The sequence below is a fragment of the Caretta caretta genome, chromosome 10 (genome assembly GCF_965140235.1).
Source record: "Caretta caretta isolate rCarCar2 chromosome 10, rCarCar1.hap1, whole genome shotgun sequence".
Taxonomy (NCBI): domain Eukaryota; kingdom Metazoa; phylum Chordata; order Testudines; family Cheloniidae; genus Caretta; species Caretta caretta.
This window is the reverse complement of record NC_134215.1, coordinates 31508908-31526573: the sequence shown is the minus strand read 5'-3', so window position 1 is coordinate 31526573 and position 17666 is coordinate 31508908. Positions and strand designations below refer to the sequence as shown.

At 41.7% G+C, this 17666-nt stretch overlaps 1 protein-coding gene across 4 annotated transcripts in view; it reads right to left on the bottom strand.

The window, feature by feature from the left end:
• GTF3C1 (general transcription factor IIIC subunit 1) overlaps nt 1–17666 on the bottom strand; it is an 83945-nt gene that overhangs the window by 25944 nt on the left and 40335 nt on the right. For all 4 annotated transcript variants that reach the window (XM_048865740.2, XM_048865742.2, XM_048865741.2 and 1 more), the window contains 8 exons: nt 16928–17024; nt 15056–15233; nt 13148–13289; nt 9497–9632; nt 8018–8099; nt 6056–6241; nt 3224–3378; nt 1376–1518 (listed from right to left, as the gene is read on the bottom strand). In XM_048865740.2, coding sequence (XP_048721697.1) covers nt 1376–1518; nt 3224–3378; nt 6056–6241; nt 8018–8099; nt 9497–9632; nt 13148–13289; nt 15056–15233; nt 16928–17024 — 1119 coding nt within the window. The remainder of the gene's footprint in view (nt 1–1375; nt 1519–3223; nt 3379–6055; nt 6242–8017; nt 8100–9496; nt 9633–13147; nt 13290–15055; nt 15234–16927; nt 17025–17666) is intronic.

Here is a 17666-nt window from a genome sequence, read left to right as displayed (position 1 = left end):
GAATACAGAGACTGAGCAGGGAGACTGGACAAAGAATCAGACATGGAGAGAAGAGGAGACAGATCTGATGACAAAAAAAGGGTGTGGGGGAGAACTATGTCTACCTGGGGAAAAAGACAAGGAGCTAGGGACAGGGTAGACTGTGACAAAGCTGGCTAGGATGGAGGTGAGGAGACAGATTGGATAATGAGCCCAGAGAGGAAGACTGGGAACCATTGTGGGGAGAGAAACTTGAGGAGTGGAAACCTGCACTGCCTAAGCAAGGAGACAGGGGTGAGAAGGAGGCAGGACTCGAACAGAGACAGGTTGCAGGAGATGGGATAGAAGGGGTCATGTTTAAGGAGGAATGGACAGAAATGTTTGAGTCCCACTAAAGCACACTCCAGTCCAGTGTCTACAGTCAAACCTAGTATTCCTGAGTCTGATCACTTTTCTGCTGTCAGCAAATATCTATGAAACCCACTGGCAAAGTGACCAACCTCTCCTTAGTACTGGTTCACAGAGACTGACAACCTACTACTGCTATCAGTTAATCTGTTAGCTCAAGTAGTAGAGGCCTGTGCATTGGATCTCCAGGTTCCAATCCTGCTGATGACCCATGTGGGTGAGACCATATGATGCCACATGATGGAATTTGTTTTTTCAGTTTGCTTTTTTAAAAACCTATGAAATTACACACAAAAATATTACAGTAAAGGAACATTAAGGCCACAAAGTCAAGCACTCAAAAGTTAGGAAACAATACAATTAAGATTGCCTATATAACCTTAATTTGGCACCCCTCTGAGCATTCATGATAAAATCTAATTGGATAATATTATTTCCCACAGGACCCCTGCCTCATTCATAGGCTAGAAGTTGTTCTAGGGATCAATCAGGTTGGATGGGCAACCTCAACTCTAGCATTTCCTATCTTTAAAATGCTTGGCTTTGCAACCTAAATAATACTTTAATGTTGCTTTTTGTGTGTAGTATGTATGATACACCCTCCTTCCCCACAAAAAATCATCAGGAAAGCCTGTACCTAGTTTATAAAATAAAAGTTAAAGTGCCCCGGAACATGACCCAGGCTACAGTAACTTCAATGAGGCAGAGTAAGTCTGTGGAACTCAGAAGTGATATGGCAGGACCAAGAATCCCTGCATCCCAAACTTTGACTCAGCTATGCATGGTGCACCTGCCTCTTCCTCAAGATGTCATAGATCATGTAGCATTCCAGATTAACTTGTACAGAGATGCCCAAAGAGGGACACTGGAGATTTGAATTAATAGGATGGAGGGGGACAAAAAAAGCAGGAATCCAAGTACGGAGGAATGAAATCCTTAACTTCATTTCATAAATATTTAGAAAGACAAATTAAAAAAAATCACTTACTTATAATTAAGATAGGTTTGTGGATTTTTGACAATGTAGCGAGCTCTTCGTCCAACAGAATGAGAAGTTTTATCTAAAGATTCTTCAAAGCTGGCATGCATGATATCTCGGACAACCTGCCATGGAACAAACGGTCCTTTCACCTGGATCAAATACAAAAAGTCAAAGCTCATCTTACATTGACATGCAGGTATGCAAGTGATGGCTGGCAACAACCACTAGAAAAAAGGCCGCAATCCTTTCCTGTATGCCCCTCCACACACATTTATAACTGTCCAAGACATTCATTTTTGCTGCTGGGATTTTCCATGTTTGCTCTGTTCCTAAAAGTGAAATCTGGTCTGGAAATTTTGAACACAACCCCTTCAGACATTTCTGAGATATGGAAGGGTACAATAGTTTACTTTTCCCCACTTAAAGTACAGGCTAAGACTTTAAAATATATCATAAGAGGGGCTAATAGCAATTCCTATTAAGATCACCCTATACTACTTCTTATAAGACTCTGTTTTCAGTTGCTTATAACTTTGCCACTTTGTTTCAACTGAAATTTTGAATGCTCGGTGTTTGCCTCTGGGGGGAAATTTCAGCCAAAATCATTTAGCTGTTTCTGGGAATGAGTCAAGAGAAAAATAGGTTGGTTTGCCCATGTTAAAGAATTTTGTTCACCTCTTCTTTGAATAGCTCTAGCATGCCCATTCTTTGGAGCAGTGCCTTGAAATATGGCAGGGGGTGACCACTGCACCAGAGATAAATCTTTTCCTGTCTTGTAAAAATCCACTCACATTAACCCAAATTATAAGCCTCTGAAAAACTGCAATTTGCACATGCCCAGTAAACACTTGAGGGATTTTAGCAGCTAAAATCCCTCAAGATGTCATCTGCACTGAGCATTCTCCTGCCCAGGGCGGAGAAGGACTTTCTCCAAAATTGGAGTCTGAGTGCTGCAGGCTAAGCTAAGTCTGGACACCTGAAGCGAAAACAAGGAGTCTCTCTCCTGTGATCTCCATGACTGAGCCCAGGCAGAGTGGAAGAGGAAACTGTCTGATTTGAATGCAAAGGGGACAAGGGCCAGACCCGTGGAGGGGATGGATGAGTAAGCTAGGATAAGGAGCCTTTAAGGGGAGGAAAGAGAGGGATTGTATATCAGTACAAACCAAAGCTTTGTTTAATGACAGCTAAAGTTGCTTCAGGACACATCCCATCTACCCATAGTACAGAAGCATGGGAATAAGAAACTAAGGAAAATCTCCTGCATTCCTTGCTACCTTCACTTCACTTGCAATGCTGTCAGTAACAACTTTCCACTTCCATCTGAAACACATTACAATAAGCAATATGTACCTCAAACTACATCCAACTCATAAAACCTTGGTAATCTCATACTCTTGTCTCAGAATGGCACACATCCTATTCACTTGGAAAGTTATCCCCCCTTAACACTGAAGATTCATCACTAAGTTTTTTTGTGTTGTAAGTTTTAGCATTGGTCCCAACATCACATACTACAGAAGGACAATTTCATACTTCATCCTGCTTTTCAAAAGAGATCCAAAGAAAAGGTAAGAGTGCAGAATATTTTATCTCATGGTGCTTTTTGGTACAGCAATAACTAAGCTCAGATTTCCACTTTACAAACTACAAATCAGCATTTCAAATTAATCCTACAATTCAAATCACACAATACCTTGGAAACCTTTGTCACCTCTGTGAACATAAAAAGTCTGAAGCAAGCCCAAATGTGGTGTTGCTTCCACTCCCCCATAATACAGAGGGATACGGCAATGCCAATGCTATACTAGTTCTACTGTGTACACATTCAGTAGAGAAATGATAAGAAGTGAGCACCTTTGTGTTTAGCACATTACTGGCAATTCGACATAGCATGAGCAGGCTGTCTTCTTGCACAGTCCAGGTGACACGCAGGCGCGTCATTCTCAGCAGGGCGCTCTGGTCAGCCTCATCATGGTAGCGCAGCTTTTTATTTTTTTCTACAGACTCCTCTAAACACAAACCCAAAGAGAGACAATTATACTAACAGTGTTTGTAGCAAGGCCTTTATTCTTATTGAATTGTATTATGCTAATAGCTAGAGGCTCCAGCTGAGCCTGGAGGCTCATTGTGCTAAGTACAGTATAAACATATAGTCCTAGTGCTGAACAGTTTACAGTCTAAACAGGCAAGACAGACAAAAGGTGGGAAAATGAAAGCACTAGCCTTATTTTATAGGCAGAGAACAGAGGCACAGAGAGACTAAGTGACTTAGTCTGCGCAGTATTTCTGCCTGCTCCCAAAACATGACTTCTATTATTTATTATTTGAGGTGCCCACTACGTACAAGGTGCTCAGGAAAGTGTCCCCATTCCAGAAGCTCAAACTGAGAAGTCTGATTGAACATCTAATTGTAAATAATTTGTCTGACAAAGTTAAGAATTTCAGTGATGAAGGGCCTCATCACATCCACCTCTAGATGATGATTAATTCCTGGCGCTGCCACTGACCTGTTCTGTGACCTTGGACAAGTCTCTTGACTGCTTTATGCCCGTTTCCCCAACCTTTGTCTGTCTTGAAGATAAATGCTTTGGGACAGAAATTGTCTTTTACTATGTGTGTGTAGAATGCCTAGCAGAATGGGATCTGTAAGTGTTACTGTAACATACATAATAATAATAAGGGGGGAGTAGAAGGGGGGGAGTGAAGGATGACAAAAAAGAGGAAGGTTGAGGGGTTTTAAAACAATGAGACTGAGATTAGCATTGTTGAGGTGAAGTCGAGCTCCTATTTCACAGTGCCAGTGTTTTGGAAAAATACTGGCATGATGATGAGCAGAGAAGAGGTGAAAGAGGACAAGGGAGAAGTAGTCAGCAGGATTAGAAAGGAAGTAGTCAGCAGGATTAGAAAGGAAGAGTCAAATCAATTTAATGTTGTGTGTCAGCACAGTCTGGTGGCCTTTTCCAAAGGGGCTCAACAAAGCACAAACAGCGATGCGAACAACTTTGCCTGGAAATCCAAGGGGTGGACAGTGGTCTCATTAGCATAGGACACAGGGGAGCTGAAAGTAGAGACCACGGAGCTAATAAGGGGAGGGATGTCAGATGGAAAGGTGGGGGCTGAATGCAGCAGAGAAGCCAGAACATGAGATATTCAAAAAGGAAGTAATGGTTGGAGAGGCAGAATTCAGAGATGGAGACATCAGAAAGAGAGGTTATTAAAGACCAAAAGTCCAAGAAAGTAATGAGATAGTGTGGAAGAGACACCCCAAAGCTGTCAAAGTAGGATGTTGAGGGGAAATGAGAGGTAATGAAGTCAGACTGGTCAGCACTAGGAAATTCCTGAGAAAGGTAGGAGATATAGAGCCAGGCAGCAATCAGCAAGAGGAGATGGGGGTTAAGTTCCCTTTAAGCTGCATGGCCGCACAGCAGGCTATCAAGGGTCATGCAGGCGCACAGCCATAGGGCCTGGACTGGAGAGGCGCCTCTCCCCTGGCCCCAGAGCTGCCGCAGCCAGAGAAAGGCACCTCTCCCAAGGCCCCGGGATGCTGCAGCGAGAAAGGGCTGTGGGGGAGTCCTCACTCCTTGCCGCAGCCCTGGGGCAGCCTGCACCCCAAACCCCTCATCCCTGGCCCCACCTCAGAGCGCACACACCTAGTCAAAGCCCTCATCCCAACCCTCTGCCCCAGCCCTGAGGCACCCAAAGCCCCTCATCCCTGGCCCCACTCCAGAGCCTGCACCCCCCTGTACTCTAACTCTCTGCCCTAGCCCTGAGCCCCCTTCCACAGTCCAGATCCCTCAGCCCCACATCACCTCCATATTGGTGCACATAACAAAATTCATTCCTCACATGGATGTAAAAAAGTAGAGGGAACTTTGGCTGGGGGCATGAGGGGCTTCAGATAACAGCCACTCAAATGGAAAGGGAGAGAAGAGCTGGATAGAGTGGTTTTCAGAGAGGAGCCTGGTGTCACCAGCATAACCTTCAGGATAGGAAGGAGAGAGCACAGACTTAGAGGGAAATATGTGGCGTATCAAGGCAAGTTTATAAAAAAGAATTAAGATTCCAGGGAGTAGGAGGGAAAGGAAGAAGAGGAGGAAGGCGTGCAGGGAGGAAGGAGGCAGCAAAGACAGGGGTTGGAAGGTTTGTGAGAATGAAAAAGTGCAGGCAGGGGAGGAGACACTGAGACAACAGTGGGTAAGAAAGTAAAGGCCATGAAAGTCAGTGGAAGAAGGGTTGGTAATGCCCACAATGTGGGGAGGAGGGAGAAGGAGTGTGACAGGAAGAGTGAAGGCCAGAAGCCAGGAAATGATTTCTACAGAAAGCAAACTGACCGCCCTGTGGCTCTCCATGGGAGAGAGCTCTGTGGTGCAACCACAGCAATGGCCAATGGGGCCCAGACTGGGATCTGTGATTCTGCAGCTAGTATGAATGGCGATACAAATCTGTAAGCGCATGCAGCTAAAGGACAGTGTTCCAGCATGCTGCTATGCTTCCCCAAAGCCAGCACATAGCCCTATGGCACTGACAGCTTTCTGTTCACCAGGAGGGCAACCCAAGGAAGTGGCCAATGAAAGCTTTTGGTTACAGGAAACCTCACAGTCACCACAGCTCCTCTGAAGTGATGCCACAGCAAGTAGACTGCTCAAAACAAAGCTTCTCTTACTGACAAGCATACTACTTGTTTACCTCTCTTTGTCTTCTTTGTCTTCTTCCCAGTGTCTTTCTTAAGCCTCTTACGTTTCTGGCTTTTTCCACCCCTTACTCTCTTGGTTCTGTTCAGAGTTGCTTCTTTATCAATCTCAATACATTCCTCCTTCTGTACAGGGGACTTTGCACCTTCCCTTGCATTCCCCAAAATGTTTATTTTACTACCTACAAAGAAGTACATTTACATCAGTGGAATTTTATAGCAAAATATGCAATGCAATGTTAAGCCATCAAAAGTCGAAATACGAAGTTACATGAGAATATACCACCCAAACTCTGTCCCCTCGTGTATCTACATTATCAGTGTAGTCATGTAATCATGTATTATTTCTCAAAGACAACGTAACAATAGGATTTTCCCCAGGTTTAGATATCCGTATCCCTAAGGAAACATATGATCATGTAGTTGAAGACTGCAATGCGATGCACACGTAAATCAAGAGGGCAGTTAAAGTTTTACATTCAACTTTAGGTTTCACATTTCCTTACTGTGGTGCTTTACTATGCAATCTTAATATTACTGTAGCTCTATTGCATTTAATTTCTTCCAACTTACTGGGAATTAAAATAAAACCAAATTTGAAGAAAATGGTTTGACAGTTTCAAAGTTACTCATTTTTGAAGTCAGCAAGTGAGCCACCTTATCTCAAGTTAGTGTTAAATAAAAAGATTCCACTTCCACTTTAAAAAGTTAATAATAAAAACACTCAGGCTACACAGATTCTCTTCAAACATGGCTTGCAGTTTATACATTTCAATGAGCTCTACAAATCAAGACAAGTATGATGAAAACTTGGGACTTGGGCAGGTTTTAAAGTTTTGAATATTTAAATTCATCAGGCCCCATCATTTTCATCAAAATTCATCAATTTTAAAAGCGTGCTAATTGCATTTTACCACTTGTCTATAGATTGACTAAAGAGTCTACTGTTCATACTTACAGGTTTCAGAGTAGCAGCCGTGTTAGTCTGTATTTGCAAAAAGAAAAGGAGGACTTGTGGCACCTTAGAGACTAACAAATTTATTTGAGCATAAGCTTTCGTGAGCTACAGCATCCGATGAAGTGAGCTGTAGCTCAGAAAATCTTATGCTCAAATAAATTTGTTAGTCTCCAAGGTGCCACAAGTACTACTTTTCTTTTTGTTTCTTTAGTAATACATTTTCAAAAACTTCTAACTTTGGCTTAAAACAAAAAAGCAATATTCTTTAAACTAAGCAGAGGCACCTCAATAAGGAAAAAAAATTCAGCCAAAAAGACTGATGTTTTGGGAAAGTATGAAAATGTGAAAATTGTTTTATATTCTACATCACAGTTGGAAGTATAAGACGCCTGATATAATTATGGCTACAGTAGAAAGATCTGAAAAAGCTTCTGGCTTGTCAGTCATGTAGAATGTGTGTCTGTCTGGCCTTTCTGCAAGATGTGCTTCTGAGGCCACGTCTACACTACCTGCTGGATTGGCAGGTAGTGATCGATCTATCGGGGATCGATTTATTGCGTCTAGTGTAGACGCGATAAATCGATCCCCTATCGCTCTGCTGTCAACTCCGGAACTCCACCACTGCAAGAGGTGGAAGCAGAGTCGACGGAGGAGCGGCAGCCGTCGATCCCGCGCCGCAAGGACGCAAAGTAAGTGATTCTAAGTCAATCTAAGATACGTCGACTTCAGCTACACTGTTTTCGTAGCTGAAGTTGCGTATCTTAGATCGATCCCCCCCCAGTGTTGACTAGGCCTTAGACTCTCCAGGATGAAGTACAAATGACCAAATTCTGTCACAGTCATCCAGAAATAGGAAATAAAGTTTTCACTGTTTCAGTAATGACCTAGAATAGCTCATATTATAGGAGGGGTGTGAAGAACTCACATCATCACTGTGGGTTTGAGAAAGAGGATCATAGTTCTAACGCAATTACATATTTTATATGCACCATTATGTTACCTCCAGTACTGAGTGGAAGGGGGTGTTTTGTTAAGAAAGTCTGGAGTCTCACTGTAAGTCCATTTTCAGGAACGGCACTTTCCTAAAAGCAACAGAACATCCACCAAGACAAGATGTAAGCATCAAGGAGTACACACTCTAATATTAATAAATTCAAGATATTTCTGAGAGAAGAATGTGTTCTGGATAGTTTTCAGAAAGAGATTTTTAATATAAGCAGTAGAAAGTCTCCTGACATGAGTCAAGGTTGATCTAGTAACGCGATCACCACTAAATATATGGATAGTTTAAAAACATTTCTAAAGTTGTACTGAAACCACCACCACTGTTGGAAGTTCTGAACTTCATACTAATTCCGTCAAGTAAAAATTTGTGGAGGAAAAGTAGAGAGGAACTAAGAATTTAAGGAATTTATGGTAGGGGTGCTCTAAGGCTGTATCATAGTTAAGACTGAGCAGCAATTTCTCTATAACACTTCTTTTCAAAGTGCTCTAAACGCCATATGAATTTCCAAGAAGCAGGAAATACACACAAAACACAAACATTAGAAAACCAGGAAATGCACTCCATCCACCCTACCACTCCACCTAACCATATCTCTAACCCCATGGAAATAGCAATAAAGCAGAACTTTAGCCATTCCCAACAATATCTTCCGTTTTCTGTGTGGCCACTACAACTCCAAATCTGTACTCTTATTTGCACACTTCCATGGACCCTCTGTGCTGCACCATTAATACGGGCAGTATATGTGGTGGGCTGACAGACATAACTGAGAAAAGAGTCTCAGCAAGGGATCAGAGGCTTTTGAACACCTTACACTCCTCCTCCTCTCCCCCTGGAACACTGTTCTTTTCTTCCCTAACCTTCATATCTTGAAAGAGCTGTACAGTACTGTGATATCCCCCAGGGACTCCGGAGGGCTGCACTCACAGGGGGCAGAGTTAAGGTCAGATGGGAGAATGGCATGGGAGGCATTATCCTGTACTGACAGATTTTCTAATGTTTGTTGTGTGCATTTAATGCTTTTTGGAGGTTTCAATGTTCAGCCACCAAATTCCATGTTCTGGAAGTGTACAAAGCACTATTCAGCAACCTTTTACCTTCATATTAATTATGTGTTTGGGTAGTGAATTCTCCTTTGGCCGAATGTGCCGTTAAAGCAAATCTCAGTAAAGCACATGTACTGAAGGGAACCATAACTCAGACTGCATTTCACAATTCAGACAAATTTTCCATCCACTGAATATCAAAATTCACCAGGGTAACTATTCATTTACCATCTGCTACCTTTCATGTTTTTATAAAGATGCCTTGATAAGGAAAAACCTTACAAGGTTATGTGTCCTTGGGAATGCACACAACTAGAGTAGCAAACATTTCTATTAATATTTCAACAACTCTTAAAAATACTAGAAGTTAAAAGTTTAAATAAAGTCAAGCCATTTCTATATAATAAATCCATTTAAAAATCCTTACCTTCCTAGTTTTATTAATGATATAGCTTGTCCATATCCAATTGCGTTTTAAATGTCCATAAAAGCTGGAATCCAGACCCCCAGCTCCCATCCCATCCCCGGGAATGCATCCATCATCCACCACCTCTCGACTTCCTCTGAGGAAAAGAAACAAAATACATAGTAACAGACTTGTAAGAATAGCTGACAAGACATTTGCTAGACGACTTTGTGTACACCTCAACAGCTAATGAGTTGGTGCAAAACTGCAGGAAAAGGCGCACACTCCATTGCTCACACCAAAAAGTTGGCCACAATGTCAGCTTTTCTACTCAGACTAGGTACTCAGGATCCAGTGAACTGACTTTTCAATTTTAGAGAAAAGAACTGAATATTAGAAATTGCAACCAAAGAGACTGCAGAACTGTTAACTTAGATTAAACTGCAGGACATAATTCTGCTCTTACTAACATCTGTGCCACCCAACTGGAGATAAAGTTTGCCAAGATGAAATTCAGCTAAAAGAATTTTTAATTGAGATAGCACAAAGGCCTAAAAGAACACAGCTTTATCTGTAAAATGGAGCTGGCAGTGGCTCACACTTGATTACCTTCTGAATTTCAGGCTCATGGACGTGGTCAATAGTAAAGGTGATGAGATGCATGGAAATAAAGACATCAGTCATTAAAGCTGAGATTTGAACTCATAGGCTCCTGGCTGCCAGTGCAAGGAACTTTCGTTTAGGTTTACAGAGGAATTTAATGGGTCTCACTCTGAGTCAAGGGTGATGGAGGTTTCCCTGAGAGGGTGTGCAGGAGACAGAACTTTTTGGGGGGCATGAGCTCCCACGGGAATTAAAGACCTCACCATCTTCTGCTCCAAGTGAAAGATGTAGTTCTTCAACCTGCTTTCTCTAACACAAAGCAGCATCTGCACTAAAACAAACAACACTCTACCAAAAAATCAAAACACTTCACTAAACACACAGTTCAGAGTGTATAAGACCAGAAAGGCTCACTCTGCTCTGACCTCCTGCACAATACAAGTCAGGGAAGTTCTCTGGCCTAATTCCTGTTTGAACTATAACATATCTTTTAGAAATCTAATCTTGATTAAAAAGTTGCCAGTGATGGAGAATCTACTTATCAATTGTTCCAATAGTTAATCTCCCTCACTGCTAAAAGTCTATGCTTTACTTTCAGTCTGAATTAGTCTAACTTAAACTTCCAGCCACTCAATCTTGTTATACCTTTGTCAGGTAGGGTGAAGAGTCCATCATCAAATATTTGTTCCCTATGTAGGTACTTATCAACTGTAATGAAGTCACCCCTTAACTTTCTCTTTCTTAAGCTAAATAGATATAGTAATAGACTCATGGAACTAGAAGACATGGTTTCTCACCCTTTAATTAGTCTCATGTCTCTTCTCTGAACTGTCTGCAATTTAGCAACACCCTTCCTGAATTGTGGACTCCAGAACTGGACACAGCATTCCAGCTGTTGACACCTCAGTGTCAAAAACACAGATAAAATAATCTCTCTGGTCCTACTCAAGATTCCAATTTATGCATCCAAGGATCGCATTAGCCCTTTTGTCCACAGTGTCACACTGGGAGCTCATATTTAGCTGATTATCCACCACGATAGCCAGATCTTTTCAGATTCACTACTTCCCAGAATAGTGTCCCTCATCCTGTACGTATGGCCCTGCATTCTTTTTTTCTGAGATGTATACATTTTCATTTAACCATATTAAAATGCATAATGTGTGCTTGCACACAGATTACCAAGTGATCCAAATTGCTCTGTATCAGTTTTATCATCTTGATCATTAACCGACCTCCCCCCCCCCCACATTGTTTGTGTCATTTGCAAACTTCATCAGTGATTAGTGTGTGTTTTCTTTCAAGTCATTGATAAAAATGGTAAATAGCATAGGGCCAAGAGCCAATCCCTGTGGGACCCCACTAGAAACATACCAGCATGACGATCCCCCATTCACAATTACATTCTAAGACCTATCAGTTAGCCAGCTTTTAATCCATTTAATGTGCGCCATGTTAATTTTATATCTTCCTAGTTTTTTTATTCAAAATGTAATGTGGTACCAAGTCAAATGCCTTGCAGAAGTCTAAGGGAGAGGATGAGTGAGAGAAACAGGACAGATGTTTTTCACACTGCTTAATACACTATGGGGAGGACTTAGATATGATGTTGAAGAAGGCAGTATGTGACACTACAGCGTAGCAATATTGCCACTCCTAAATACACAGTATTTATCTTGGCAAGTTTTTCATTTACAAAGAAAAAGTTATGAATCATGAGATTAAAAACTACTACTTCACATGACTGCTACTTATTAATGAGCTCGTGTGAAGCTACACATGGCACAAGGCATGAGAGTTTCAGATTTATTGCAAGAAGGTCTTAAAACAAAAGATAAGACAATCCAGTTCAAATGTCAAAAAGTGGTCATTTTAGAACTTGTGATTCTCTTTATATCACTCCATTTTTCATCTACCCACTATGAAAAACTCAAATATTAGACCAGATTATTTTATGAATTTTTTGTTGAAGGTTTAAAATTCCTGTTAAGCGTCAGCCTTAACTATGCTGTCACAATCGGCTCGAGCATAATTACAAGTCATAACTAGGCAGAGATAAATTTTTAATAGGCTATCAGACAGTATTGTGATGGGGACCACTTAAGGAGCTAGATAGAGGAAATGAAAAATTCAGTCTGGCAACACGGTTCACTGGAATCAGGTTCCCCAAATGCAGCAGAAAAGTACTGCTACTAACTTAAAATGCATAGGGTGCGATTTACAAAAACACCTGACTGAAAAGCAAAAATTCCATTGACCTTCATGTAACTTAGGTACTTTTGTAAAACCCAACCACAGTATTCAACTTTTTGGAAACACTGACTGATCTATAACAGACTCTGGGGTTTCTTTATTACAGCAGAGCAGAAGGTTAACCCTTCACCTGTATATATATAATTTTTTTTTTTAAAAAGAGCATATAGCTCGAAGTGTGACTTTCATTAATGCTGATGGGTGTTCTACCTATATATCCCAATGCAGCATGTGTGCAGTTACTGACATTACTGCATACATAACAATGGGCTCATACTAATCAAAGGACTGAATTAGGAAAATGTCTCCAGGCAGTTTTTGAAGGTCTAGTCATGGTGAAGCAAAGCACTACACAGGATTATATAAAGGGTGGACACAGAGAATCTTCAAACATTAGCACTGCCACAGTGATGCTTCTTAAACATCATCCAAAAGTCTTCAACAACACTCCTTGCTGTTGGATACAGGAGGAAATTTGAGCCCAGTTTTCTCACTGGTCACTTCACCACCACCCGGTCTTTAAACTAGTCTGCTAACTGAAAACACAGGACTGATCAACTATCTTCCCTATTGGTTAGATGGACTCTAAAACAGAAAGACATACCAGATTAAGTATTACGATGCTAACTTCCACTGACTGCATCTGATGAAGTGAGCTGTAGCCCACGAAAGCTTATGCTCAAAAGATTTGTTAGTCTCTAAGGTGCCACAAGTACTACTTTTCTTTTTACTATCAGTATAATACTCTTAAAATGAACTGTTCTGTTCTTAATAATCCATCTACTCAGTGACACAGAAAGCTGGAAAGAGACATACGAGGTGTATTCCTCCATTGCACACTTTCGTTCAAGATTATGCTTATCCACTGCTGACTCCTGTTCCATCTGCACATCCAATGTGGTGCTGGCCTCCTCACCCTGAAGATTACTTCTTTTTGCACGAGGATGGCGGACGACTCCTAAACACACAAATGTACTTCGGTTACTATCAGTATGAAGAGTTATGTTCCAGTCTCTCCCCAATCCCGTTTCTGGCTGCTTGCTGCCACCATGGCAAAACAGTTGGGCAAATGAGTGGGACAGATGTTTCACTGAAACGGAAATGCTAAGAGAGTCAGAAACACCCTCTACCACTTTCTTTAGGTATCAAACATGCTGCTTTCATAACATAGTTGCTTGTGAGGCTCATGGCCTGGACCTTAAATTCCAACATAGAGATCTACTTAGCACAGGAGAGTGGTGGTGGTATCCATCAGGAAGTATGCTGCACACTGATGCTCTGGGCACAGACCCCAGAGATTAGAGTAGTTCCTTGGAAAATGGACTGCTAATAGTCCTCAAGAGACAGCCAGTTTAGGATTGCTTGAACTCAATGTGAAGCAGCCATGCTACCTTCCTATCCAATGTGCCCCCTACACTGGGGTGGGGTTGGAGGAATAGTGCAGGATGGACCTGTACCAGCTGAGAGGTCTCCCACACTGGGAGAAATTCTGAGCTGGCCAGATCCATTTGGGTTTTGGCCCTTCGTGCTGACAGAACAGCAGGCTGGGCCTTGAATGAAGGAGAGCACCTGACCCATAGGCTCAGTATAAGCTGAAGCCTAACACATAGTTTTGCTGTTTTCCCTCAAGGCTCAAGCAGACAATTTGTTAAAAACCCTACAGCTTTCCAAAGCATTATGTTGGTGGCACAGTACACAAATCCCCATATTACAGGGAGCCAGATGTACATTATATCTATGACAGCCTGGTAAACATATACTACTGCACACAGTCTGAGAGCAGCAGCACAATTATAGCACTGCCAAAATGGACATCGGCTCAATTACACAAAGTTGTCTAATGCCTTCTGAAAAAAACTGCTTCAATATAAAAAGGAGGATGAAACTGCAAATGGATCATTCTGCTTGGCTGCTTTCAAGTTACAGAAACAAAAAAAGTTGCTTTTGGTTTTAGAAGCTTTTGCTCTTTAACCAATTATTGCTAGTGCACTACTCTACCTTTATTAAAAAAAAACCCACCACCACCACCAAAAAGACACTCCCCGATTGCGAAAATACTGTAACCGCTTACAACTGTAATACTTATTACTTCGATGAACTTGTACTTATGGGCTATGTCAGAGTATCTAATGGAAGGTTTAACAACATGGTTCTCAGAAAAAAGATCTCTGCCCATGCTAGCCAGGGAAATCATGATAAAAACATGTTGGCAACAAGTATTTTTTAGTTTGCTTGGCAAGGACCGAACTAGGCCCTGTAAGGAGGTGGGGGGTGAATAATTTGCCTTGTACCTCTGCTCTGAAGGTATTAACCTGCATGAGTCTCATTCTTGGCTCTCAGCTCTGTAGCAAGAGATGGACAAACACCAAATCCTAAAGTTTTCTGGTCCCCAAGGGCAGAAGCCAGGAGTGCAACATGCCCTGTACTGTTGACTGTGCTCCATGCTGCACCTTAACCCCTGCCCGTATTTGGAGATTTCCAGTCAGTTTCAGATTACACACACTCCAAATAGTGCTAATCACAAAAATCGATCAAGAAGGTTAATATTTCAAAAGCTTAGACAATAAGCTGCAGAACAGACAGATACTTGCCCATAGGGGTTCAGAGACAGTAAGTTAAAGGTGACAAGATCGAATCTGCCTTACTTCATGGCAAAGTGCAAGGGAAGCAAAGGATATAAAGGATGAAGGTGGAAATGACAGAGAATGCTGGATCATACCATACCTAATGGAGTATTAAGGCAGACACACTGCAAATCAAACCAAAAGTTTTCTACGTCCTGCATAGTGTTCAAAACATACAAACGTCTCTCAAATGGGCGACTGCTTTGAGCCAGGTTATAGTGAGGGTCACAGATAGTAGTATCAACAATCACTGCATTTCTCTTCGTATAGACGAATACCTGTGAAATACACAAGGTTTCACACCTGTAAGTAAAATTGCTGAAATGGCTATTTTAGCAGGACACACAACTCCATCTATTCCAAGTGGCCCATACTGGCAACAACCACTTTGCACATTGTTGTCATCTTGCCCAGTGATGGCACTTCACTCTGTGATTAGGGAACCTATTCTGGGTTCTACAGAGAGACAATCTATCATCACCCAATGGCTAGGATCAGGAATACAATTTCAGAGATTGTTATCAACTGTGTTGTGGTAGAATATATCACCTGCTCAAGTCAGAATTTTACTGAAGTAAACTATTTATGCCTGGAATTCCTCTTACTGGTTTGTTCTACTCTGATTATGTAGTCCACTGTGTATGCAAGAACTATTGTCTTTAATTCAGTAATGAATGATTGTATAAGTGTGTTTAATCCCAAAGGGACACCTTTCACAGTTATGTTTTCAAAAAGCCACATCTCCCAATGCAGGATTTACATGGCACCCGAGTTCCCAGTAATGGAGGCAAACACGTTCAGGCAGTGTGACGTTGCACCCCGTGATGCTTTATGGAAATATGCTTATGAATGTAAATATGACATAACTGGAATATGTTTTATGCTACATATGCCGTGTAACATATCTCTGCAAAGGTTATGTTCTACTGAATATATTCATCCTATTTGTATGCATGTAGAGAAAATCTATTTAAGCCCCTGGGAGACTCCTCCATTTTGTCTTCAGCTGGCTCAAGAGATAGCCTCTCCACCCCGAAAGGCTACCTGAAAGAAACTGGAACAAAGGACAGTAACCACAGGGGTGTGAGCGATTGCTGGACCCAGACTAGAAGGAGCCTAGTCTGTAAAAGAAGCTTATTGGAGCATCTCTGAGGGTGAGATTTCATCTGTAATCACTTTCTTATTGTATTAGGTTTAGACTTGCATGTTTTGTTTTATTTTACTTGGTAATTCACTTTGTTCTGTCTGTTAGTATTTGGAACCACTTAAATCCTACTTTTTGTATTAAATAAAATCACTTTTTACTAATTAACCCAGAGTATGTATTAATAGCTGCGGGGGCAAACAGCTGTGCATCTCTCTCTATCAGTGGTATAGAGGGTGAACAATTGATGAGTTTACCCTGGATAAACTTTATACAGGGTAAAACGGATTTATTTAGGGTTTGGACCCCATTGGGAGCTGGGCATCTGAGTGTTGGAGACAGGAACCCTTCTTAAGCTGTTTTCAGTTAAGCCTGCAGCTTTTAGGGGACGTGGTTCAGACCTGGGTCTGTGTTTGCAGCAGGCTAGCGTGTCTGGCTCAAACCAGGCAGGGCACTGAAGTCCCAAGCTGCCAAGGGAAACAGGCTCGGGGTAGTCTCAACACATCAGGTGGCAGTCCCAAAGGGGGTTTCTGTAATCCAACCCATCAGAGCCTGGTAAGTTCCAGACAGGGTGCTGACATTCTGGAGACTTCTGGATCATCACTGCATATAGTTTGTAGGAATCTGGCTCAATATCTGTGAAGTCTTGTCCCAGAATAATGGTCAGAAATTATCCATGAAACTTCCAATATTTCACTAAAAATTGCACAGTTGCATTTTAGCCCAGAGTCAAATATTTAAGCTCATCGCAAATGTAAGAACTCTTATTTTATCATCATCATCATCAGAACAAAAAGTAGAGTAATATTCAAATTTTAAATAAATTACCTGATCTTTATCTTGGAATTTCTCAGTTGGGCCAAACTGTAGCAGCCCCATGCAACATAACCTCTGCAGGTTTTCCACCACTGAAAAGATGTATCTCCTGCAACATAGTTGGACGTGTTACATTTTGAATTCATGATAAATTAAACATGTGATACATGTCACTAATTTACACTAAACTGTAAAAACAGGCACGAGCAATAACATATTTTAACAGACATATTAAGTAGTCATATAACACTCTAGTGTCTCCAAATGTTGAAGCATGAACTTTAAATTTCTCAGAAGGGGCTGCTGGGATCAGAAAGGTGCTTTTTGGTGTTTCCAAGAATACCCACCCAAATTTGGCAAGTTATAAGCCTCTGAAAAAAACCCACCACACTTTGCATATGCATGGTAGAGATTTGTTTGAGGCTGGCAGTTAAAAATCTCTGAAGATTTCATCTGCCCTGAGCATGCTCCTACTCAGGTCTGCAGGAGCCAAGAAGTACATTCCCTGCAATTGCTCCTCCAAGCTCATGGGGACTGCTACGGTGCCAAGCACCAGAACAGAGAGCAGGAAGAGTGTCTCTGCTGTGCTCCCAATACTTCCCAGGCTGGTACCCAGGAAGCATGGAAGAGAAAGAGGAAGCTGCCTGACTAGAATGCAGAGGGTGACAAGCAGAGGGACCGGCTGGGTGTGATACAAGCAGATAGGCTGGTTTGGGACAGAGATGGGGAAAAGACTTGTAACCATTAGCGG